The 24,263-nt window shown below is 38.8% G+C and overlaps 1 protein-coding gene across 3 annotated transcripts in view; it reads left to right on the forward strand.

Annotated features, from left to right (window-relative positions):
- The first annotated feature begins 2,277 nt into the window (after positions 1-2,277).
- PSEN1 (presenilin 1) overlaps positions 2,278-24,263 on the forward strand; it is a 24,132-nt gene continuing 2,146 nt past the window's right edge. The window contains exons 1-9 of one of the 3 annotated variants that reach the window (XM_009999734.1): positions 2,278-2,419; positions 5,654-5,692; positions 8,484-8,740; positions 11,499-11,640; positions 14,930-14,997; positions 16,707-16,927; positions 19,143-19,241; positions 21,995-22,081; positions 22,899-23,072. In XM_009999734.1, the coding sequence (XP_009998036.1) occupies positions 2,336-2,419; positions 5,654-5,692; positions 8,484-8,740; positions 11,499-11,640; positions 14,930-14,997; positions 16,707-16,927; positions 19,143-19,241; positions 21,995-22,081; positions 22,899-23,072 (1,171 nt within the window). In that variant the 5' untranslated portion in view covers positions 2,278-2,335. Of the gene's footprint in view, positions 2,420-3,523; positions 3,536-5,653; positions 5,693-8,483; positions 8,741-11,498; positions 11,641-14,929; positions 14,998-16,706; positions 16,928-19,142; positions 19,242-21,994; positions 22,082-22,898; positions 23,073-24,263 lie in introns of all 3 variants that reach the window. The other 2 variants (XM_009999735.1, XM_009999736.1) reach the window with 2 other exon arrangements.

The following is a 24,263-nucleotide window of genomic DNA, read 5'->3' on the forward strand; positions in this document are numbered from 1 at the left end:
CGAGCCCCGCGGGGTGTTCCCCCCCGGGGAAGCCTTGGCTGCTGTTCCTGGCTTGTTTGGAGGGAGAGCGCGGGTTAACCGGCCGCACCGCGTTTGCTGTGACTGATGCCTTGTTGTTTTGGGTTGGGTTTTTTTGCCTTATGAATTAAGAACATATGATAAAGCTTAGTTGTTTGTTTTATCTGTTTGTTAGGCTAAATGTAAATTTCTGAAAACTACAGCTGTAACTGCTGCTCTTACTAAAGAAAGCCAGAAGAAGCAAGGATAAACTCATTTAGGCAGTCTTTTGTTATTAACAGCTTCACTAGAAAATGTTTCGGTAATTCCCTTTTCGGGTGAAAGAACTAAACATTTACTTTGTCTGTTAAGGTACAGTTTAGTTTCTGCATTTCATTCATTCCTAGTTAAATTTCAAGCTTGGCACTGTTCATTTGTTGAAAAATAGAAAATAAAGTTGTTAGGAATATGTCCCGAATCCATTGTCTGAGCTTGAGAGTTCAGAAAGGATTTTTCTAACAAACCCTAAGTTCTGAGGCTTGTTAGACACTGTCGTTAAAGTTTTTGTGCAACTTTTCTGTCAGTTACTCCTTCCTGTTCAGTTTCTCTGCTTTTCAGTAGTTGCTTTTTTGTTTAGTGAGTTTGTGATGGCTTTCTTCACCAGTCTTTAAATAGGATTTTGTGGGTTGATTATTTTTCTGTTTGTTTTCCTCTATCGTTAAATTAGAATTTTGACACACTGCTGTGTGAACAATCTCATTCTGATACTCCACATTTGAAAAAATATACTCAACTTTTTCCTCGGGTGGCTGTGTCACTGAGAGTTTTTACCAATAGCAGCCTTAAAACAACATTGCTTATATTTTGTAGTCCAAGCAAAGAATTAGAAACAAAACGAAAAAAGGAAAAAGCCACATAGTGCATATTTATTTTCATCTAATCTTGTATTTCATTATATTTTAAATTAATGTGCTTTATTTTTAATTACAAATGTGCAGGAGAACCATTCTAGTGAATAGTACCTTGTTCTTTTTCCAAACAGTTTGCCTGCTCCCACTAGACTTGTTAATTTGGGGCTTCTTCCTAATGACTCTTTAGTTTAAGCTACATCCCTGCTGAAGTTAGGAATCACTATTCACTAATACTGAAAGTGATGTATTTATTTGTAAGTAGAGAAGTAGCGTCTGCATCTTAGTAGGCATGAAAATAGCCTTAACTTCCTCTCTAAAATGCTGTCTTGCAGCAGTTGTGGCTCCTGCCAAAAGTGGAGGCCTTGCTTTGTGATGTCCTCCCTTGTATGAGATTTTCTGAGATCAGTCCATCCACTAGTTGAGTATACTAAAATAGCAGAAAATTTTTTGTGGTTGTTTGTTTTTTTTTTTCCCCTGGATTTGTTTTCTTCTATTTTAGTGAGTGAAATCTACTGTAAAGAGGACTGATGAGTGCTGGAGTTGGCACAAGGTAGGAGCAGGAGCCATTTGGGATGGAAGTGAGGACTGGCACTGCACCCTTCAGGCAGTGGTTTATTCACTTCCCTATGTTTTGTGTAGCCAAGCCAGGGATTTATCGAGGTCTACTCATTGTTTCTTAAAATTTTGTTTTTTCTGAAACTTACGTAGTTACGTCACCCTCCTTCCTCTTTCCACTTTGTTACTTTATCCTTTATTCATGTTTGCATAGGAAAATGTTAGTGTATGATTTTTTAATGGCATGTTTATGTACATTTAACTGATCCATAAAACCTACCGCTTGGAAAAATGAATGCTCCTGAGGCTCAGCTGAAATACTGTTTTGTGTAGTTCTAGGTCACTCTTAGAGCATTATAGAATTAAAGATACATCCAGATTTTAAATGAGCCAGTGTGACTCAGTTATCCTTGCTTGAAGATTGCCCTTGAGCTTATCAGCAATTCAAAACTGAACTTCAAGCAATTGTACTCCAATGAGATAAAAACATCCAAGTTGTGTTCTGAGCAAACAGGTGGTGCTTCTCATTTGTTGCATAAGAAGGAATGGAGAGCTGTTTTGTTTATTAGTTTGTTGCTGGCTTACTTCCGTGGCTGATGAACTGGTTTGATAATGCCTAAATGCTTTTATTTTTATGCTGGAAAATCCCTTTTGTGACCTTTTAGTAAAGATGTGGCACAGTGCAGTATCAAGTTGTAGACAGACAATAGTTATCTTTGGTCTGTGTGAACTCTAAAAACTGGAGTAGGAAGGGAAAGGAGAACTTGATCATATAAGAACAAAAGCTTTTTACACATCTTTTTCCTTTCAGCATCTCTAAGAAGAAAGATCCATTTTGTGTAGAAATAAGCAATTTCCAGAGGACAGCCCCAATGACAGAACTCTCTGCACATTTACCACAGTTTCAGCATGGGCAGCTGACAGAAAACTTCCCTGATAACCACCTCAGCAACACCGTATGTAACAAACAATTTTATTACCTGGTAGCTGCTAAATCACAATGAATAATGAATGTAAATGAAAATACAGTCCAGAACTCTAGAAAAACTGTTTGTTCGGAGTAGTTTTCTCTGTCTGGATTGTTGTGGTGGTACTTGAAAGAAACGTTCTGTAAAATATCTCATGTTCTAAACTCCTTGTTATGTACAGATAAGACTTCTCCCAGTTTAAAATGGTGTTGGAGTGAACAAGCCCTTTAAAAAAATAAGAAAATGGGGTGGAATGTTCCTGTGTCAAACACTGACCTTCAGAGGATTTAGTGAGCTCTCTTGGTGTAGCCTGACTGTGGTTTTCTTGATTTACATGTTTCTCAGTCACAGAGTTAATTTAAGTCTAGATAGAGCTTGATGCCTGGATTTTGTTTTTGCTATTGTTGGAGGACTGCTCCTATGCAAAAAGTGCAGCACTGTCTTAATTGTGAATAATTGTCAAGGTGCTCTCAGAGTTCTTGAGGTTTTGAGGGGGAGAGGGGAAGTCAAACCATAAAGTTTTATAGATTTGCTTTGAAAGATCTAAGTGCATAATTGTTACTAAAACTGTACCGGTAGTGCATGTGTTTTGATAAAACCAGGTTTATATGATCTACTTGGGTGTGGTGCTCAAGGCTCTTGGATTTGTCATTCTCAGTTCTTTCTTCCTGCTATAGCTGTTGAATATCAGGTTTCCTTGTGACACAGAAATGCTCTTGTGAGGCTGGGCCACCTGTAGCCCTGTTTGTGCAAGGATTCAAGAGAATATTTTGATCCGTGCTTTAACTCTGCTATACAGTCCAGCAGTTTAAGTAGAATTTTGAAAAATCTTTGTGTTTATCTCAGATCAGCATCCTGCTATATCAGTAAAAATATAAAACATTTGAAAAAAATATTTAATAATTAAGAAGCCAGTCTAACTTAAGGTTTTAGTCATTATAGAAACTGTTAATAAAAATAGAAAAATGGAAATATTCATACTGCATCATTTGTGCTTTTACTTCAGTGTAATCAGAATGACTTAGGTTGGAAAAGACCTTTAAGATCATCGAGTCCAACCACTAACCCTACTCTCCCAAGTCCAGCATGAAGCTGTATTCCCAAGTGCCACATCTAGGCAACTTTTAAACACACCCAGGGATTGTGACTCAACCACCTCCCTGGGCAGGGTGTTCCAATTTCTTTTTAGTGAAAAAGTTCTTCCTAATGTCTAGTCTAAACCTCCCTTGGTGCAGCTGGAGGCCCTTCCTTCCTCTCTTTCTGTCACCAGTTACTTGTGAGAAGAGCCCGGTGCCTGCCTCTTTACAACATCCTTTCAGGTAGTTGTAGAGGACGATGAGGGCTCCCCTCAGCCTCTTTTTCTTCAGACTAAGTAGCCCCAGTTCCCTCAGCTGCTTCTCATAAGACTTGTTCTCCAGGTCCTTCACTAGCTTTATTGCTCTTTGGACATGCTCCAGCACCTGGATGTTCTTCCTGTATTGAAGTGCCCAAAACTGGACACAGTATTCGAGGTGTGATCTCACCAGTGCCAAGTACAGAGGAATGATCACCTCCCTGGTCCTGCTGGTCATGCTATTCCTAATACAGGCCAGGGTGCCATTGGCCTTCTTCGCCACCGGGGCACACTGCTGGCTCATGTTCAGCTGCCTGTCAGTCAGAAGCCCCAGGTCCCATTCTGCTGGACAGCTTTCTAGCCACTCTTCCTTAAGCCTGTACTGTTGCATGGGGTGGCTGTGGCCCAAGTGCAGGACCTGGCACTTGTTGAACTTCATACAATTGACCTTGGCCTATCAACCTCATCTGTCCAAGTCTCTCTATAGGGCCTCTTCTACCCTCAGGCACATCAACACTCTCTCCCAACATAGTGTCCTCTACAAACTTACTGCATTCTATCTCTCCTCATCAAGATCATTGATAAAGATGTTAACAAGACGTGTTCCCAATACTGAGCCCTGTGAAACCCCACTTGTGACCGTCTGGCCACCAGCTGGATCTAACTCCATTCACCACCACTCTCTGGTCCCGGCCATCCAGCCAGTACTTTACTCAGCAGAGCGTGTGCCCGTCTAAGCCATGAGCAGCCAGGTTTTCCATCAGAATGCTGTGGGAAAGAGTATTACGGGCCTTACAGATGTCCAGGTAGACAACATCCACAGCTTGCCCTCATCAACCAGGCGGGTCATCTTGTCATAGAAAGAGATCAGGTTCATCAAGCAGGACCGTCCTTTCATAAACCTGTGCTGACTGGACCTGATTACCTTGTTGTTCTGTATATAGTGCCTAATGGCACTCGATCTGCTCCATGGCCTTCCCTGGCACTGAGGTCAGACTGAGAGGTCTGTAATTCCCTGGATCCTCCTTTTGGCCTTTCTTGTGGATGGGTACCACATTTGCTACACTCCAATCCATGAATTAAAAAGGTTTTTTTTCATCTTGGACAGGTGAGAGATTAACTTTTATTGAACACTTCTGCCAGATTAAAAAGGCAGAGCTCAGTGATAAGCTATGGGTTCACCATCCTTACAGATAACTTCGTGATGCTCTTTACCAGCAGTGCAGGACAGATGGTTCTATTTACTCCTCACTGACAGACTGTACTGATGAGTAACTGCTTCTTGTGCTTCTTATTTCCATGTTTAAGTGTAACTCTAGGTGTAGTTTCAGTACTTACTAGTGATGTTTTTTTCTCCCCTCTGCACAGCTGCTTTTTTTTTTTGTATGCACATAAAAAATCCTTTCCTGCTTATGTATACCTCGCTTCTGTGGCTAAGTCAGTATCTGAAATCACCAAGTGCTATAAATTGACATCTCTTCTCCCAGTCACACATCAGAGTTCAGCTCAGTCTTCAGCATCTGTCACTGTATAATGGTCTTAAAACATAAATGAACTAATGAAGTGTGTGCCTCCTCTCAGGCAAGGAGGTCTGCTTCTTTTATGTAAATCTGGATTTAATAAATAAGAACTTGTTATCACATATGCTAGTATTATATCTCTTGGTTCAGGGCATTGCTCTGAGTTTGCTATTAACTGTTTTCCTGATAGGAAAAACCCCCACGATAATTGGCTTTTGCTATTGATTATTCACCTGGAAACGTGTAGTTCATAACTTTACGTTTGCTTACGGTGTTACAACAGGTGTTACTGACATTTTAGCTTCAGAATTTTCACTTTTAACTATGTCTGAGGAAAGTGAAGAGTCTGTTCCTTTGCTTCCACTTCAGCGAGAGTCCATGGTCTCTGCTCTGTTTTATACTGACCAGGTAGGATATGAGTGCACTTTGTTCTTTTAAGCAGTGGGGCATGCGCATGTCACATTTGGCTATGCTTTAGTAGCCTGAAAGGACAACTTTTTCTAGTTTTAACAGTGAATAATAGAATAACTCCTGTGATTCTTTTGATGCTGATCTGGTTTTCATGCACTGTGTTTTAATATGTAAAGGCATTTTGTGATTTGTGTCTTTGTTCCTAACTAGTGGAGGGAACAAAATGGCACATATGGTCTAATTTCTTCAATTTTCCTCTGTTTGATTCTGCAATTTTTAATAGCGCTATTTAATCAGGCTTTTTCTTTGGCTGTTTTTGTTTGCTTTGCAAAGCTGTAGATTTTTATTTTACTCTTTATTTTTCCATACCTAAGATAGGATTAAGTGCTTCCTCATGCAAGACAACAAGAGGAACCTAAATACTAGATCTGCCTTACTTGTGAAGTGTTCCAGCACTTTATCTCGCATGTAGTGTTACCTGTGATCATCTTAGGCAGTTTATTTGGACAGGTAAGCTTAGGGTTGTCTTGCAGATGGAGAGATAGGGAGTATTTTCACTGTCAAAGTGACAAATGTTAGGCTGGAGCTATAATCTGTACAGAAAGAGGTTTAGTTACAGCCAGCATTTCAGAATGATTCAACATAATGTATTTATTTGCATTCTCCCATATTCCTGTTTCTATATTTCAAAATTGTGAGGACTTTATGCAAAATGCTGAAGGATTTATAGTGAATCTTTCATTTATTAAATAATATTCAACCCTAAATCTTTTTTCAGGACATATTTTAAAAAATAATTACATTATGTTAAAATTTATGTTAAAAACTTAATTCTAAAAATCCAGTTCCCTGCTAGTTTTAATTGCTTAATTAAGACAATTTTATATCATTTTTCCTCCCCTTATATTCAATTTCCTTTTTGAAAAAAAAATAAAAATAAAGCAAATTTTCTTAGAGGGCAGTTCTTGCAACCCTACTGAACTTGATCCTGAGGACACCACAGAAAAAGAGTAAATAGGTAATGCATTTGTTGTGTATTGTTACTTTTTAATGTTTTGTAAATGTTATTTTTCATGAGTTCTGGAAGTTGTAAAGCTTCACCCAGGCTTTTAGCATTGTCAGTGTTTGCAGTTCAAAGTCCAGAGACTTGTACTGCTTAATCACTGAAATGCTTTTAGGATCTCCACTATGAGTTCCTGAGTGTTTATGTAACATCTTCTCATTTCTGAGGGTGGGGCTGAGAAATTTCTGTATAAAAAGCCTCCAAATTTACTGTTGATTTATCAAAAAACTGCAGTGAGTTGATGAGATAGAAGTAAGCAATTGTGTTTGGAAATGCTATTATGAACAGGTAATGAGACTTGTAACATTACACAATCAAGGAAAAAAAACCACCTGCACAAGAGTACTTAACTGGAAATACATTAGGTGATTTTCAGTACCTTACCAATTTTACTAAAATGGATTGGTATTTTAAAGGTATTGCAAAAAGTATCTTCTTTCAGTTTGTTGTACATTTCAATCTAAAGCTATTCTAGTGCGTTTACTCAAGAGAAGAAATGAGTCTCAGTTGTAATTAATAAAAAATCTTTGTGTTATATCTCTTCCATGTTAAACCTTTTGAGTGGAGGGAGTGGGAACAATATAGCATTGGCTTTGGACATGGTAACAGTGGGAAAAAAAAAAAAAGAGTAGATTGTATAAATGGTTTCACTTTAAGGCTTGTTTAGAGTGACTAGTAAACATCAAAAGTTTTTTGTTTCCTTGTAGTCAAGACAGGTGTCATGTATTTCATGCTCCTGTTGTGTTCTTTCTCTGTATGTGTCCACAACATATAAAAGGCTGAAATGCCCCTTGCTCACGTTGCTTCTTGGAGAAGGGGGCAAAAGGTTTGTGACAACAGGAAGCATAAGCATGCAGGCATGATCATTTACTTTTAGGTGGTGTTTCCAGTTTGTGTTTCTGCTTCTAGTAAGCTTAATTCCATTGAAAGTTTACTTCTGTCCTTTTATTTCAGTTAAACCCTTGATATTTCATGTAGCAGTATCAGGAAGTCTAGGAGGCTCTTTCATATTTGTTGATGGTGGTGGTGGAATTTCTTAAATGTCAGTGAAAGGATATCATAGTAGTATCCTTGGAAGGAGAGAAGAAATGTGCACATTTAGCTCATTGTGCTAAAGCTTTGGGATCAAATCTCAGTATAAAGATTGAGAATTATCTGAGTTTGATCACCATTTCTGTGTTGTGCGTCTCTCCAAACATGGGAACGGAATACTCTGAAAATCCATTTCAACATGTATTAGTGTACTTTGTTGGGAATAACATGGTAAAGAAAGTAGAAATTTTCATGTGACTTCTGTGGAGTTAGGTTCGTAAGTGTCTGTTTGACATTATTTCTAGGAATGGATAGAGTTAGTTTTTGACAAGCTGTGAGTAATCTACTGTCATGCACTCTTGTATCAACTGTAGCTTGGACCAAGGGAAAAAGTTGTCTGTCTTTATTCAGCTTTTAAAATTCTGTTTCAAGCAAACATGACATAGACACAACCAGCTCTACTTCCAGCTGCTGTTGTTTCTAACATAAATGCTTTTAGCATAACCCTCTGCTTCTATTCTCTTGATAACTAAGTGATGCAATTAATTACCACTGTTTAAGTTCTTGCTGTGGCAAGTGTTCCTGACAGTAAATACTCCCTTACGTGTTTCCTCCTCAAGATCATTATTACCTCAGTGTGCAAGAATGTGATTGTGGATAGTTGCTGAGGGAACTTTTTTTAATGCATTGCAGAATGACAACAGTGAAAGACGTCGCCATGATAATAGTGAGCGCAGAAGAAATGACAATCCTGAATCTGAGACCAATGGGCAGCCACAAAACAACATTCAGCAAGTGGTGGAACAAGATGAAGAAGAAGATGAGGAGCTGACACTGAAATATGGGGCAAAACATGTGATTATGTTGTTTGTACCTGTCACACTTTGCATGGTGGTCGTTGTTGCAACCATCAAGTCTGTCAGCTTTTATACACGCAAAGATGGACAGCTGTATGTATCAATTTTTTCTTGCTGTCTTTTCAATGGACTCACTTAGATAATTTTCTTTAATCTCCATTTCTTCAGGAATCTAATTCAAGCAGTGAACCTTCTTGCCTCCCTTTTCCCCTCCACCAGCCCACAGATAGTTTTGTTTTATTCCCTTCAAAAAGGAAGGAATTCCTTCCAGATTTTATATTCTTGGTACTGTTCACGTTTGTTGTCTGTCTGGTGACCAGTTGGGTTAACATCTTGGTTGTTACTGCTTGATTCAAAATCTAGTCCTCATTTCAATACTTTATTGTTCCCTGTGATATTTCTAAAATAAGCTCAATTTTGACCTAAAGCCATTTCAGTTGTAGTCTGCTAAAATATAAGGATTTTGGAAAAAGGGAAAAAATTACTCATTTAAATGAAATTAGCATATATGCCAAGTTCTCACTTGCTAATGCTGTTTGATAAAAAAATTCAAATGCAAGAGGAGCATCTATGAGGTTCACTTCTGCTGCAGTTACAGAAACTTTACTGACAGGTTTCCTGTATACAAATTAATATTTTTGCGAGGCAAAATATGAATATTGTCCAAAAAAAGCACAATTTCACTGGAAGTTGATTTGAGAGAAGGAAGACAAAGACAACAGAGTTTGTCAGAATCTGCAGTGAATCAGTCTAAATGTTGCACTGTCAAAAAGTTTAGGCAAAATGATTCAAGGTGTGTTTGGCTTTGAAATCGCAGAATGGTAGGGGTTAGAAGGGAGCTCTGGAGATCATGGAGTCCAATCCCTCTGGCAGAGCAGGATCACTACAGAATCTAGTGCAGGTCACTCAGAAACACAACCAGACAGGTCTTGAAAGCCTCTAGAGAAGGAGACTCTACAACCTCTCTGGGCAGCCAGTTCCAGTGCTCTGTAATCCTCACAGTGTAATTAAGTTCTTCCTCATATTGAGGTGGAACTTCCTGTGCTCTAGCTTGTATCCATTGCCCCGTGTCCTATCACAGGGCACAAGTGAAAAGAGATTGGCCCTTTCTTCTTGACACCCACCCTTCAGATATTTCTGTACATTCATAAGATCCCTTCTCAATCTTCTCTGGACTTAACAGCCCTGGGTCTCTCAGCCCTTCCTCATAAGACAGGTGTTCCAGTCCCTTAATCATCCTCATAGCCCTTTGTTGGACACTCAAGTAAATCCCTGTCCGTCTTGAACTGGGGAGCCCAGAACTGGACACAGTACTCCAGGTGGGGTCTCACTAGGACAGAGTAGAGGAAGAGGAGAACTTCCCTTGACCTGCTGGACGCACTCTTCTTAATGCAGCCCAGGATACCATTGGCCTTCTTGGCCACAAGAGCACATTGTTCTCCCGTTGATAACTTGTTGTCCATTAGGACTCCAGAGTCCTCCACAGAACTGCTTTCTAGCAGGTCAGCTCCTAACCTGTACTGATGCATGTTGTTCCTTCCCAGGTGCAGGACTCTACACTTACTCTTATTGAACCTCATTAGGTTCCTCTTTGTCCAGCTCTCCAGTCTGTCCAAATCTTGCTGAACAACCACACAGCTTTCCAGTGAATCAGCCAACCCTCCCGGTTTCATATCATCAGCAAACTTGCTGAGGATGCACTCTGTCCCCTCTTCCAGGTCGTTGATTAAGATGTTGAACAGAACTGGACCCAGCACTGATCCCTGGGGAACTACACTAGTCACAGGTCTCCAGTTGGACTCGACACTGTCGATCACCACCTTCTGGGCTCTGTTGTTTAGCCAGTTCTTTAGCCAGTGTCCATTCTTCTACCCTATGCCTCCTGAGCTTGCTCAGGAGGATGTTATGGAAGACAGCATCTTGCTAAGGTCAAGGCAAACTACATCCACTGGTCTCCCAGCATCTACCCATTCAGTCACAACATCGTAGGCAGCTTTCAGATTAGTCAAGCGTTATTTCCCCTTGGTAAATCCATGCTGGCTACTTCTGATAACCTTCTTCCCTTCCATGTGCTTAGAGATGATCTCCAGAATGAGCTGCTCCATCATTTTTCCAAGGATGGAGGTGAGGCTGACTGGTCTGTAGATTCCTGGATCTTTTTGATGACCAAAGTTACACTGGCTTTCCTCTAGTTCTCAGGCACCTCTCCTGTTTGCCATGAGATTACAAAAATTATGGAGAGTGGTTAAGCAGCAACAAGCCAGCTCTCTCAGCGCTCATGGGTGCATCCCATCAGGGCCCATGGGTTTGTGCATATTCATTTTACCTAACTGATAGAAGCATGTAATAAAATGTTTCAGTAAAGCACAGAGTTCTTTTTCACTATCAAAGTTGTTGATCAAACAATTATTTTTCTGTAGATTTTATTTATGGTGTTTTCTCCACACCCCCGTAATTAAATGTTTCTTCTCCAGGTTGTTTTTCTTTGGGAGAGAGAGTTAGGTCCATACCTTGTTATGTTGAAATCACCGGGAGCCATTCATTGTAAAGCCGCTAGAGGGTGTGCTTAGAAAGGTCTGCAGTAATAGTCTCATGATTCATAGCATGAGTAATTGTATCACAGTGTGGAGTTGGTTTTTGTTTGTTTACTAAGCAGAAAATAGTAGTAATCTAAGAATACAGGAAAGGCGAGTCTTTTGAGGAAAAAAAAAAATATTCTTTTAAATTCAAATTTGCCTAATATGATACTCGGCTCTGAATTGAAAGATTACTGCAATTTATTTGATGTTGGCCTCATACAGGTGACATCTGTGCATTCAGTGGTATTTCTGTTGACTCTTTTTTGTTGTAGCATCTACACTCCTTTCACAGAAGAGACAGAGACTGTAGGACAGAGAGCCCTGAATTCAATTCTCAACGCTGCTATCATGATCAGCGTTATCATTGTCATGACCATCCTCCTGGTTGTGCTTTACAAGTACAGGTGCTACAAGGTGAGTATAAATAGAATTGACTTGAGTAATTGTGCTGGCTTTACTTATTAGTACAGATTATTGAGAATGGAACAAAAGGAAGATTTTTCAATGATGAGTGAGAAAAACTATCAGAATTGATGATTCAATTAACTGCTTTGGTTTTGTGGCTTCTGTTCCTTGGGGCCTCTACCCTGCATTGTCCCAGTGCTAATGCTGGTGGCTGCCTTGTCACGGTGGCATTGCTTCCTGTTCCTGTGAAATGTACCATGTACCAAAATCTGAAGTCAAGAACTACCGAATACAGACCTGGTCCTACAATTTCAAAGCTATTCAGGACTTCAGGGACTTTTCAAGGGCTCCTCTTTCCCCATCCTGCCCCCAGTATAGAAATCTTCCAACACTGTGATGATTATGTGGCTGTATGTGCCAGGCAATATCCTTACAGTGAACACAAGGACTTGTAAGGCTCCTTTCTGAAAGTCTGCAATCATATAATGACATAAGCTAGGCCAGTCCCAGCTTCCCTTATATAATTGCAGTGTCATACCTGGGAAGTGTTGTTCCTGAAAATTCCTGGTGATCTTTTGGTCTTAAGGACCCATTTGACAAGGCGTGGCATAATAAAACTTGTCAGTGTGCAGCCGGAACCTTTAATCTGCTTCACAGTTGCAAAACAGGCTGTGGCATCCATGCAGCTGCACAAAGCTTGTATTCACTTATTTCTTGTTTTCAAGAGACGAAAATTATTTTGTTCATCATGACTGTGGGTGAAATCCCTTTGCAGAGTATCTGTGGAGTGACTGGGGAAGTTATTTCTGCCTGAATCTGCACACAGCTTGGAGTAGTGTTTTTTAAAGTACAAACTTCCTCTTTTTTCACAGTGTGATGTTAAATCTGAACTGAGTTTTATTTTTAAACTGTCAATTCTGTTCATTCTAATGAAGTCAAGTAACTGATATACTTCAGTCTAGGTTTCTTGGCAGCCAGTCAGATCTCCTCAGGTGTTGAAGGCATCTGTTAGTTTTTACTAAGCTTTTCACATACTAAAAAAAATTAAAAATAAAAGTTAGAATTATAAGACAACAGAAATTTCCCATAGTTGTATTTTCTGCTAATTAAAAGAATTAACTTATTTGTTTTAGTAGTACTAACAGAGTATTCCTATGCTGCTGTACCAGAATGCTGTAAAATGTAGTTATCTGTCCACTGAATTCTATTTTACATGTAGTTCTACATATAGAATGTAGTCTAGATTTTGGGGAGTGTAACTGATAATGAACAAATGTTATGCCTCCATCTGGTAGTGATAATTTGCTTATCTTCTTTTTATCTTAAAACTCCTTTGAAGAAAGGAAATATTATTTCAGCTTCACTGTTGTTAATTTCCTGTGTTTGTCCTGTACGTGGTATGTTAGGCATGGTTCTGATTCTAGCTTCTAAATCCAACCAGAAGCAACTTCTTTGAGGGTGATTCTACTTGACTACCTTTTCTTTTTAATGTATTTTCTTATTCTCTGCATTCTTAGTTGTTTCAGACTGCCTGACCATTTTAATTTTAATTCTGCAATCCTTAGTTTTTATTGAAGTTGTAGCACGCAAAAATGATTCTGTACCAGCACTGAATTAGTGTTGAAGCTGTTGTCAAATTAAGAATGGAAATTCTTTAATTAGAAGGCAACAAACCTGTCATGGTATGCTGCTTGGAAAATGCTGGCCAAAACTTATGAGAAATTCTTTGGAAAAATGGCTTCTATGAAAAGAGACTGGTGATCTGGAAAATGCTATAGTGAATGAGATACTGAGAACTAACAAATATGTGTGTAAAATGCCAAATTATGTCAACTCTTGAAACTACTGTCTGTAATACTCTTGATGGTAGTTTTGCAAAGTGTGTGCAAATGTTTGCTGGACTGTGCCCTTAGTCTTTGTTAGCATTTTACTCTTTAGTTGAAGTAGGCATTAGTATTCACCTTATTAAGTAGTAAGAAAGTTGAAGAGGTTATACTATAAACAGAAGAACTACAGATAGAAGTCATGTTATTATTAAAATAAATGTCACAGCTTGCTCTGCCATTTTCTTAAAACAGCTGCAGCTAGTTTTTCAAAGAACTGAAATTATTCTCTGAGGTCACTACTTAGATATATCAGTAGCTTTACAAGTTTGAAAGGGATTCTGTTTCAGGTTCAATCAATCTTCAGCTTTAGTGAGATTTTTTTTTTTTTTTACCCCTTCCCTAAATGTGATAAATTATAATAACTGGATTTGTAATTTGGTGAGGAGTCCTGATTGCCTCATGTAAACATGATTCTTTTACTCTGTGTGCATATGGGCCTGACCTTTAAATTCACTTTTGCAAAGTATATTTTAAACTGTAACAGGCCATGCATTCTACTACACATCTTTCAGAAGAAGGATAACACAGTTTCTAAACACTTTGATCTTGTGTACATCTGTAGCTTATTTAACAAGTTAATTTTCCACAGAGCAGGTTTATTCAAAGTAGGATTTCTTATGCAGCTTGAATTTCTAGATTTTTGCTTCTAACTGTCTATCTAGTTGCAATGTTTGGTCTGGTTTTACAGATAAGAGTTTGTGCTGGAAATTTTACAAATACATGTTTCTTTCTCAATTTAGAGATTACCAAAGTTACAGAGCTCTTCAATCTTCATTTTTAATTTTACACAGTAATATACAAGAGTGATATGCAGTTTTGTCAGTGCAAAGTCTGAGCAGTTGTCATTTCTAAATTTAAATCTATCTATCCCTTTGAGTACAGCCCTGAGCTGCTATTTGTTAAATTGTTTGCCAAGTATATCTGCTGTCATATCAGAATTAGGGATTATTTGTATAGATGATTGATAAAGAACATAGAAGTCCGTATATAGTCCTTCATCAATGCCATGCTAATTCTGAATTCCAACAGATAAGCATTTAATTCTATAGCTGTATTCTGAAACTTATTTGCAATCATAGCAGACTTTTTAGAGGTGGAAAAATGATTCATGTTTTCCATCTGTGTTAATGCTGGATACTTCTGCTATGTTATAATGCCACTGTTATCAAAATGGCCTAAAATATACAGACAGTAGTTTTTGTTGTATAACCTTTACTGAAAGACCACAACGCACTTAAAATTTCTAAATGTAAATTAAAATACAATCATGTGAAGACTAAATATTAATTTAGGAACAACTAAATACATAGATCTGAATATAATTTCTTGCTTTAAACTAAAGGGAAAATAGATACTAATGTTAATATATCCAATCTAAAAAAATATCTGGTTTGATACCTTTTTTCCCCCAGGTGATCCATGGTTGGCTTATCATTTCTTCTCTTCTGCTGCTTTTTTTTTTCTCATTCATCTACCTGGGGTAAGTGAACTAAAGCATTAATATGCTATTTTTCATTTATTAATTTGTGTATGTATTTATTTTAGAACTAACCCTTGAATCTTGAGTGAAAATGATAGTGTGTAAGCTATTGCCATGATTTTTTGTTTGCTTTATGTAGGTTCATAGAATACACATAAGAGAGAGATTTTTATGGTTTATAATGCAACTGATACTGTACAGGAGCTGTCCATTGCCAATGCATTACCAGAATAAGCTATATTCCACACAGTAGCTTCCTCTGTTAATATATCTTATAACTTAATGTTTCACAGCCGTGTGACTCAAAGGCAGTTGTTTATATCATGGCTTTGGTGGTGGGTTGTATGTGCAAAGGCTGAAAATCCACATGGGAATGGCTGAAAAGAATCTGCTCTCTCACAAAATATATTCACTGTTTTTCTTTTCAAAATTAGGAAACACGCCTTTGTCCAGACATCAAGAAAAGTTGTCCGTAATAGTCAGTATTCTCTAAAATCAGCAACCTGATCAAGTTCTGTAACTAGAGATGAGAAGTGAAGTAAGCATGTGTGTTTGTATACCACTTTCTGACAGATACACTTCCCTTTGAAGAAATTTATTTTATTTGGTCTCTAGGGGGAGGGAATGGTGTTCCTTCAGACACTAGTTTTTATGCCAGAAGTTGATCTGTGATTCCTTCTTTGGTCAGTATTTTCTCAAACTTTAATAAAAACTTTTGAAATAGGAGGCAACGTCTGCTGCAGAAGTGCAGTGCAGACTGGTTGGAAACAAAATTGCCAGGCCTACTTCCTTTGGGTTTGGGTTGGAGCTGGCACTCTTCCATAAGCATGTGTGAGCAGAGGGACTGAAGGCTTTCCTGACTCTCTGGGTTCCTTCACCTGTCCCTGCAGCCTCACAGGAGTGCTGGCTTCCTTTTGCAGAGGTCCAGTGACAGAGGAGGAGAGTTGTAGATCAATTATACGTGATGGCAGTAGGTGCATCCTGTGCATCTCCACAGACCAGCTAACTAGGGAAGACAAATTTCCTGCAGAAGAGTATAATGCAAATTATAAGGTTCTTAGTAGCTTGATGAATTGGTAGCTGCAGAATTTGCAAACAGCTGTCACATCTGGTTCTCCCGTGGCTTAGTGGAAATAGTCTGTGACTTGGTGGCAACATATTTGTCTATTTTGGTGTATTAGTTATTGAAGGTCTTAGTTTATAGTACTTAGTGTAACAGAGTGGCATGGTTCATACAAAAATAATACTTTAGTGTTTGTGGTGAAGAATGAAATAGAATTACCAAGTATATATTTGAAATTAGCAAAGAGTTTCTATTCCACAGACAGCAGGTAAGTAGGAAGAGATCTATTTTCATGCCTTACAGATCCATTATAACTTCACAAGTTCTTGTTCTTTTTTTTTTTTTTTTTTTTAAATGATGAGTATAATGTCCTTCACTGTCATTTTCTGCCTTGATTCAGAAGAAAATAGAACATTATTGAAAATGTTCTGAAAGCTGAAAGAATTGGTGTGAAACAAATACTGGTAAAATTATCCTCTTTGTGAAGAATAGTTCAGTACTAATCAGAGATAGAATTTTACATTTGTACCCACTATGTTTAATACGAAAATTAAAACAAAGAGCATTCTGAAGCTTGCATCTGTAATGTGTTTCCATTGTTCTAAGCAAATGCAGTCCACGTTTGTTTTGTGTTTTTTTTTTTTAGTGAGGTTTTTAAGACGTATAATGTTGCCATGGACTACGTTACAGTGGCACTAATCATCTGGAACTTTGGTGTTGTGGGAATGATTTGTATTCATTGGAAGGGTCCACTTCGGCTCCAGCAGGCATATCTCATTATGATAAGCGCTCTCATGGCCTTGGTGTTCATTAAGTACCTTCCTGAATGGACTGCATGGCTCATCCTGGCCGTCATTTCAGTGTACGGTAAGATCTGGGCAAGGCATGTTAACAAATACTACAGTAGGAATTTTCTCTGTTTCCTGACTTCTCGTTTTCCATTTGTCTGAGAAGACCTTAAAAAAAAAGAGGAAAAAGGGAGGGAGAGGGAGTGTCATACAAAGCAGTGGAAAGGGTGATTATAGACTTCAGAAATAAAAGCATGATCTGAACTGAGATCAGTCCTGTGCAGCTAAGGGGCTTGTGTGACTCTGTGATGTCATCTTCCTTCATGTTTTTTGAACTTTATAAAGTCTTTGGGGAGGACAATTGAATAGTTCAAGAGATGAAGAGATAAGAGGCTTGTGTTGCTATTTTGATCTCTTCTGTGAAGGTGGAGAGCTGCTGGTTTCTCATTTTCCCCAAGAATCTTTGGAAACTGTTGTATTTTCAGAATTTAGGAGCTTGGTACGGTTCCATACAGGAACAAATCTGCCCAACCTAGGAATTGCTCCAATTTATGGACATTGAAACAACACCCTGGCCCATGCCTAATAATGTAATGAGAAGGAAGCAAGGAAGAATTGAATGCAGTTTTCATTATTCAAAGTAATTTTACATTTATAAGGATATAGTTATAAGGTCAGTTTCCTTGGTTGTTTTTTTTTGTTTGTTTTTTAATAGAAAGAAAATTCATTTGAATTACCACAGTTTACATGTTTTCTGAATGATCACTGCAATTCCTAGATGTAGTTTTTTTGATAAAGCTTTAGAGGGCACTGGATACTTTTGGTAAGAAGATCACACTGTCTCCCAGAGACAGATTTAGTTCCCAGGCAAGACTAAAATCCAGTTACTTGGACATAACTAAAACATTACAGCTAAGAGTATCCATGGAGATATGCTCATATCTTGAATATTTTGGAAGCATGGAAGTGTGGTGAATGTGTACTCTGAAAGTTGCTGATGATGATAAACACTGAGAAACTGTCCAGTGTAGAATTGCAGGGAATAATAAGAGGGAATTAGCTCTGGCAAGTCAGTGTATTTGTAAGGTGTCCTCTTCCTTCAGGGCGAGGAAAAATGTCCCTTATGTGTAAAAGAAAACCTTCCCAGCCCCCCTACCTGCTTCCACCCTTCGTATCACTGGAACAAATGGAGAATTTCAACCATTCAACATGCATTCTGTGATCAAAATATTCTTCAGATCATGTTCCAAGACCACAACTTTGGTTTTTTGAGTAAAGAGGGGTTAAGTTTCAAAGGCTGTGTCCCCATGCTGAGAATTCTTTACTTGAGCAGGACCAACAGTGGTGCTGGGGCAGTTAGTGCAGGTGCTCTGTTCAGCATACAAGTCCTGAGAAGTAAGCTACTCCTTTTGGTGTTGGATTTTGACATACAGTGAGTGCACAACTGTGAAAGGTAGTAGCAAAGTTAGTATGTCAATGTGACAGCTTTCTGTCCAGACACCCAGACAAGGGAAAGCAGCTGAGATAGTGCAGTTGCAAATTTCATTAATGAACAATCAGCATTCAGGAACATCTGATAGATCAGTTTTTCTTAAGGCTGTGCTTTGATCTATATGAGTAACTTGTACAGACATCTTATTTTGTGAATTATTCCTTTTCAGTTAATTTTTACTTAGTCACTCAGTTTCATACGCTGTCCCATGAACAAGAATTGAGGGAAGCAACAAAAAGCTGCTCTTCTTTTCTTATGCTAAGTGTTCTTTAAACACCTCTAATACCTATGCAAACAGCATTTTTCTGCAATGCTTAATAAACCTGTATTATTCCTCTTCAAGTGAGAATAAGTTGTCAGTCGTGCCTATTTCATATAACTTATGTAAGCTCACTTCTTGTCTTAAAATTTGTTTCAGCATTAAACTTGGCTTAAGAAAAGCTTTGATAATAGCAAGCAAGCTTGGGTATTTCCAGGATGTTAGTTAAATAGTGGCTTTTGTTAATGACTTGCTTTCAACCTGCAAATCAACATACAGACACAAATGCATTTGCAATTGCATAGTATCTTAAGTAAGAAACATTAATTTTTTAAAAAAATGTATACATATTATAGTTATATTTAAATTACGTTTTACAACTGGGAATATGAAAAGGTATTTCTCTAGGATACTGACCTGTGGCCAATGGCTCTCCCAGAAGTCTGTTTTCATTTTATCCTGTTACCAGTCTCTGCAAGTGTTACAGATAAAACCTTAAAAGTATGTTTGCAGTGATGTAACATTGTTTGCTCTTCCTTCCAGATTTGGTTGCTGTCCTGTGTCCTAAAGGTCCTCTTCGTATGCTAGTTGAAACAGCTCAAGAGAGAAATGAAACTCTCTTCCCAGCACTTATTTACTCTTGTGAGTATATTTCACTAAATACTTTCACTAAAGTACTTACGATCACCCACTCAAGTGAAGTGATTACTCTGATTTTTCTCTTTTTTAATGTGATGTGTTGCAGCTGGAGTTCTTAGTCTGTTTACTTGAGTCTTAGTTTTCCACTCACTGTTGACTCAAAAACATGGAACGTCATCTGGCTAAGATCTTCCAAGATAAAAAACAACACGTTTCTTTACAAAATATGCACAGGAAAAATGGTAATACAGCTTGTTTTGGCCAAAGTAATATGTCATTAGGCTGTGCATCAAGCATAGTCAAAGGGAGTACTTGTTTTTAGAAAACAGTTATCAGCTTTCAGTGCTTAAATAACCTGTGTGATACTGGAGGGGAAAGGGAGAGAAATTGCCAGGAAGAGATTTGTTTACAGAACTATTTTGTCTAGAACTTGTCTTTTTTTGATGTGTTGTTTCTTCCTGCAGTTGTGAAGAATACCCTACTGAATGTAAATTGATATTATGACCCATGTATCAATTACAGACTCACAGAATTGTTCTAGTTGGAAAAGACTTAAGATCATCAAGTCCAACCATTAACCTAACCCTACTGAGTCCAGTGCTAAACCATATTCCTAAGCACTGCATCTTTGAAACACCTCCAGGGATGATAACTCAACCACCTCCCTGGGCAGCCTGTTCCAGTGTTTGATAACCCTCTCAGTGAAGAAATTTTTCCTGGTGTGCAACCTTAACCTCCCATGGTGCAACTTGAGCCCATTTCCTCTTGTCTTGTTGCTTATTACTAGTGAGAAGAGACCCAACACCTACCTCACTATAACTTCCTTTCAGGTAGTTGTAGAGAGCAGTAAGGTCTGCCTTAAGCTGCCTTTTTTTCCAGACTAAACAACTCCAGTTTCCTCTGATGCTCCTTGTAAGACTTGTGCTCTAGACCCTTCACCAGCTTTCTCCACCTTCTGTGGTCTCACTCCAGCACCTCAATGTTCTTGTAATGGGGGCCCAAAACTGGACACAGTATTCAAGGTGCAGCCTCATCAGTGCTGAGTACCAGGGGGCAATCACTTCCCTACTCCTGCTGTCCACACTATTACTGATACAAGCCAGGATGATGTTGGCCTTCTTGGCCACCTAGGCACACTGCTGGCTCATATCCAGCCACTGTCAACCAACACCCCTAGGTCATTCTCTGCTGGGCAGCTTTCCAGCCACTCTTCCCCAAGCTTCTAGATATTAAACAGAACTGGCCCCAGCACTGAGACCTGGGGAGCACCCCTTGTTACTAGCTGCCAACTGGATTTAACTCCACAACTTTTTGGGCCCAGCCATCCAGCTAGTTTTTTACCCAGCAAAGAGTAAACTGGTCTAAGCCATATGTTGCCTGTTTATCCAGGAGAATGCTGTGGGAAACAGTGTCAAAGGCTTGACTAAAGTCCAGGTAAACAACATCCACAGCCTTTTGGTTGACCAATAAGTGGGGTCACCTTGTCATAGATTATTAGGTTTGTCAAGCAGGACCTGCCTTTCATGAGCCTATGCTGACTGGGCCTGATCAGCTGGTTGTTCTGCACGTGCTATATGATGGCACTCAAGATGATCTACTCTGTAACCTTCCCTGGCACTAAGGGCAGACTAACAGGCCTGTAGTTGCCTGCACCCTCCCACCCTCCTTCTGGCCCTTTTAGGTGGGGGTCACATTGGCCAATCTCCAGTCTATCAGGACCTCTAGTTAGCCAGGACTGCTGATAAATGATGGAAAGTGGCTTGGTGAGCACTCCCACCAGCTCCCTCAGTACCCTCAGCTGTATCCCATCTGGCCCCATAAACTTGTTTATGTCTACATGATGCAGCAGGTTCCAAACCATCTCCTCTTGAATTATGAGAGCTTCAAACTGCTGCTCCCTGTTCTAACCTTCCAGCTGAGGTCCTGCTATTAAAGAGTGAAGCAAAATAGTACGTTAAGCACCTCAGCCTTTTCCTCATCCTTGTTTTTCTCCTGCATCCAATAAAGGACAGATATTCTCCTTAGTCGTCCTTTTGTTGCTAATATATTTGTAGAATTAGTACATACTTCCACTCCACATTTCCATGTTGCTAGTCATGGTCATATGGATAAACAGTGAAATCAAAGTCTTGTGTCTCTAAAGCAGGAAGCACATTGTAGACTGGCTGGCTACTTCCAGGACAGATTTATAGTGGAGAAAGGGGAGGGGTTTCTTTATCACTCTTGCTGTGTTTTAGTGATATTACACATAACTGCCTGTTCTGTTTTGTGGGAGGAGAGGTTAATGCTGAGAAGCCACAAACTTCAGTTTAAAATACACTAATTATGTGTGACAACTTTTCATTGCCTTCAGATTGGAGAATTCTTTGTCATGGTGGGGGCAGATGCTGCCTCTGAATTGAAGTTACCTCAGTACCAGTCCTAATAGACCTTTTTACTTCCAGATAAAATAACTGATTAATGGGAAAAAATAAAGAAATGCTGGATTCTGATTTTCAGAGTGGGCCTCATATATAAGTAATGTCTCTGGCAACAGCTATTGCAATTTTTTGTCAACATCTAGTAAGAATAAAACTTTTAACCACCAAACTCTGTAAATGTGTCTTGTAGCTGGTACTGCTGTGTTCCAGATATTACTGTACTTTAGTGAGAATAAATTATACTTGTATTAAAAGAAAAAGTATCAATGCAAACAATCTCAGAATTGCATACATCTGAGGATGTGATTAGCTATGCTCTTTTGTTTTTTTTAATAGCTACAATGATATGGCTAGTGAACATGGCTGAGGAAGATCCTGAAGCCCAAAGGAAAGCTTCCAAAAACTCCACTTATGATAAACAAGGTGAGTTTCTTTGACAAGCCATTATAATTTTCCTTTTATTGGAATACATGTTTATGGAGATCCTGATTGCTGTAGAAGAGTGAAAGCATGGAAGCTGTATTCAGAATGATGAATCTGTCAAGACTTCAAAAAGTGCTCACTTAATTGTGCAGTTAATGTTCTTGCATTCGTTTTTCTGCGATTCAGGATATTGGTGGTGAAATGACTCCTAATAGACAGCTACTGACTGAGCAAAATTGCTTGTCAAATTGGGATGATAAAGTATAAGGCCAACTCATTTATATTTGTATTAAACAGAAATGTCTCTAGCTCTACTGGCTATTCAGCTAGTGTTTAAAAACATAGGGTTTGTTTATGTGTATTATTAGAGCAGAGTTTCTGAATTTAGCATGCTTGAAAGGAGTGTATGCATGTGTAGCTCAGGAAGTTTTCAGTTTTACTGGAATATTAAGCTGTCAGTAGTGACTAAATAAGCTAATTAATTAAATACTTTAATACTTTCTTAAACTGTGATCTTTAAATTAGGTCACCACCAAACTTCTGTTCTGTTATATTGAAATAATCCTGAATACTGGGACTTGAGTGCAACTTGTAGGACATAGGGCTGCAGAGTGTACATTGACTCCTTGTTGTTTAAATAAGTATTAAATTTCTAAATGAGAATGTCTTGTAAAGGTGTTTGCCAATATTGAATGTTGCTAAATATTATGGATACCTCTTTTTTCCTCATTCTTATATGATCTTACATGTGGAGAGATTGTCATGTTTTAGAAGGCATGCTTTTGAAGCAAATCTCAAATGCTTTTCTTCCCCCGAGCTCCAGCAAACCACACTCGGAATGAAAGTGCTGAAGCAGATGATGGTGGCTTTAGCCAGGAGTGGCAGCAACAGAGAGACAATAGAATAGGACCCATTGAGTCAACACCTGAATCACGTGCTGCTGTTCAGGCTTTACCCAGTAACTCTCAAACCAGTGAAGACCCAGAAGAACGTGAGTATAGGCTACTGTGTCTGAAAGACTAAGAAAATACGAAGCCAGTTAACCGTAGTATTTCTGACTGCACAGATAGAGCACGCTGTGAGCTAATAGCAAGCTGAAGACCTGCTCTTGCTCATGATCAATACTGACTTGCCTCATAGACTTGCTTTTTGGTAGCTTTTGATTTGGCTGCAGAAGTGAGTAATATTGGCCAAATTGATTTTTAGTTACATACGCAAAACTTGAGTAGCACAAGCTGCTTTCAGACCATTATACAGTCAATTGCATTAGCTTCTTTTTCACAGTGGTCTGTTGTGTATTACCTGTTTTGGATTTTAGGCCCTCAAATGTAGTCATTAACCTTTTTTGTCTCATGATTAAACTACTGTAACCCACTCTGCACAAAGCAATGTTTAAAGCCTGATTGGAGACTTAAATGAACACAAAACATCATGGCCTTGGTTATTTTTTTTCTAGCATCTTTCTGAGGTGCAGTATCTTTGGAGGGCAGATGACATCAACACTCAGATACCTGTTTTAACAGACTCATGACTTCCTGTTGGAGTTCAAGCTGGTATTAGATTTGCAAAGCTCTAAATAAATTACAGTCTGCCTGTCGTAATAAACTGCTCTCCCCATGTGATGCTGCCATATTTAGCAGGTGCAACTGCTTCCTCTGATTCTGAGGTGCTCCCTCTGTTAAAAAATAGACTTCTACTTTAAGAGCAATTTTAGAATTTACCTTGTCCCCAAAATTCCAAATTCAGTATGTTGTGCAAATCTGTTTTCAGTTCTAGAGCTTAGAAAAACAACATTTTTAAGCTATTGAGAATTGAGCCATTTTGGTTAGTTAACTGGTGAACTAAAACTCTTATCTAGCCAGATGAATAATCTTCTCCTTTCTATATTCCAACAGCAAAGAGTTATGGCACATGTGCAGTGATCCATTCAGACTTGTCAGCCAGTGTTAGCCTACTGGAGGCTGGGAGCTGGCAGCTTACTAGGAATTTGGAGAGTTCGCTTGCATGGAAAAGAGTTATCTTGCAGTTGCCTTTCCTTTTTGTTCTGTCACATTGAAAGCAAGCATCCAACTTTTGATCAGCAGTTACAGGGTGTTCTAATGCTTAAGAGCTTTTCATGACTGTGCTGTTACAGAACCATATACTGGAGACCAGCTGAAAGAGGGTAGGATTGCCTTTTTTT

The sequence above is a fragment of the Chaetura pelagica genome, unplaced genomic scaffold (genome assembly GCF_000747805.2).
Source record: "Chaetura pelagica isolate M959 unplaced genomic scaffold, ChaPel_1.0 scaffold416, whole genome shotgun sequence".
Lineage (NCBI taxonomy): Eukaryota > Metazoa > Chordata > Aves > Apodiformes > Apodidae > Chaetura > Chaetura pelagica.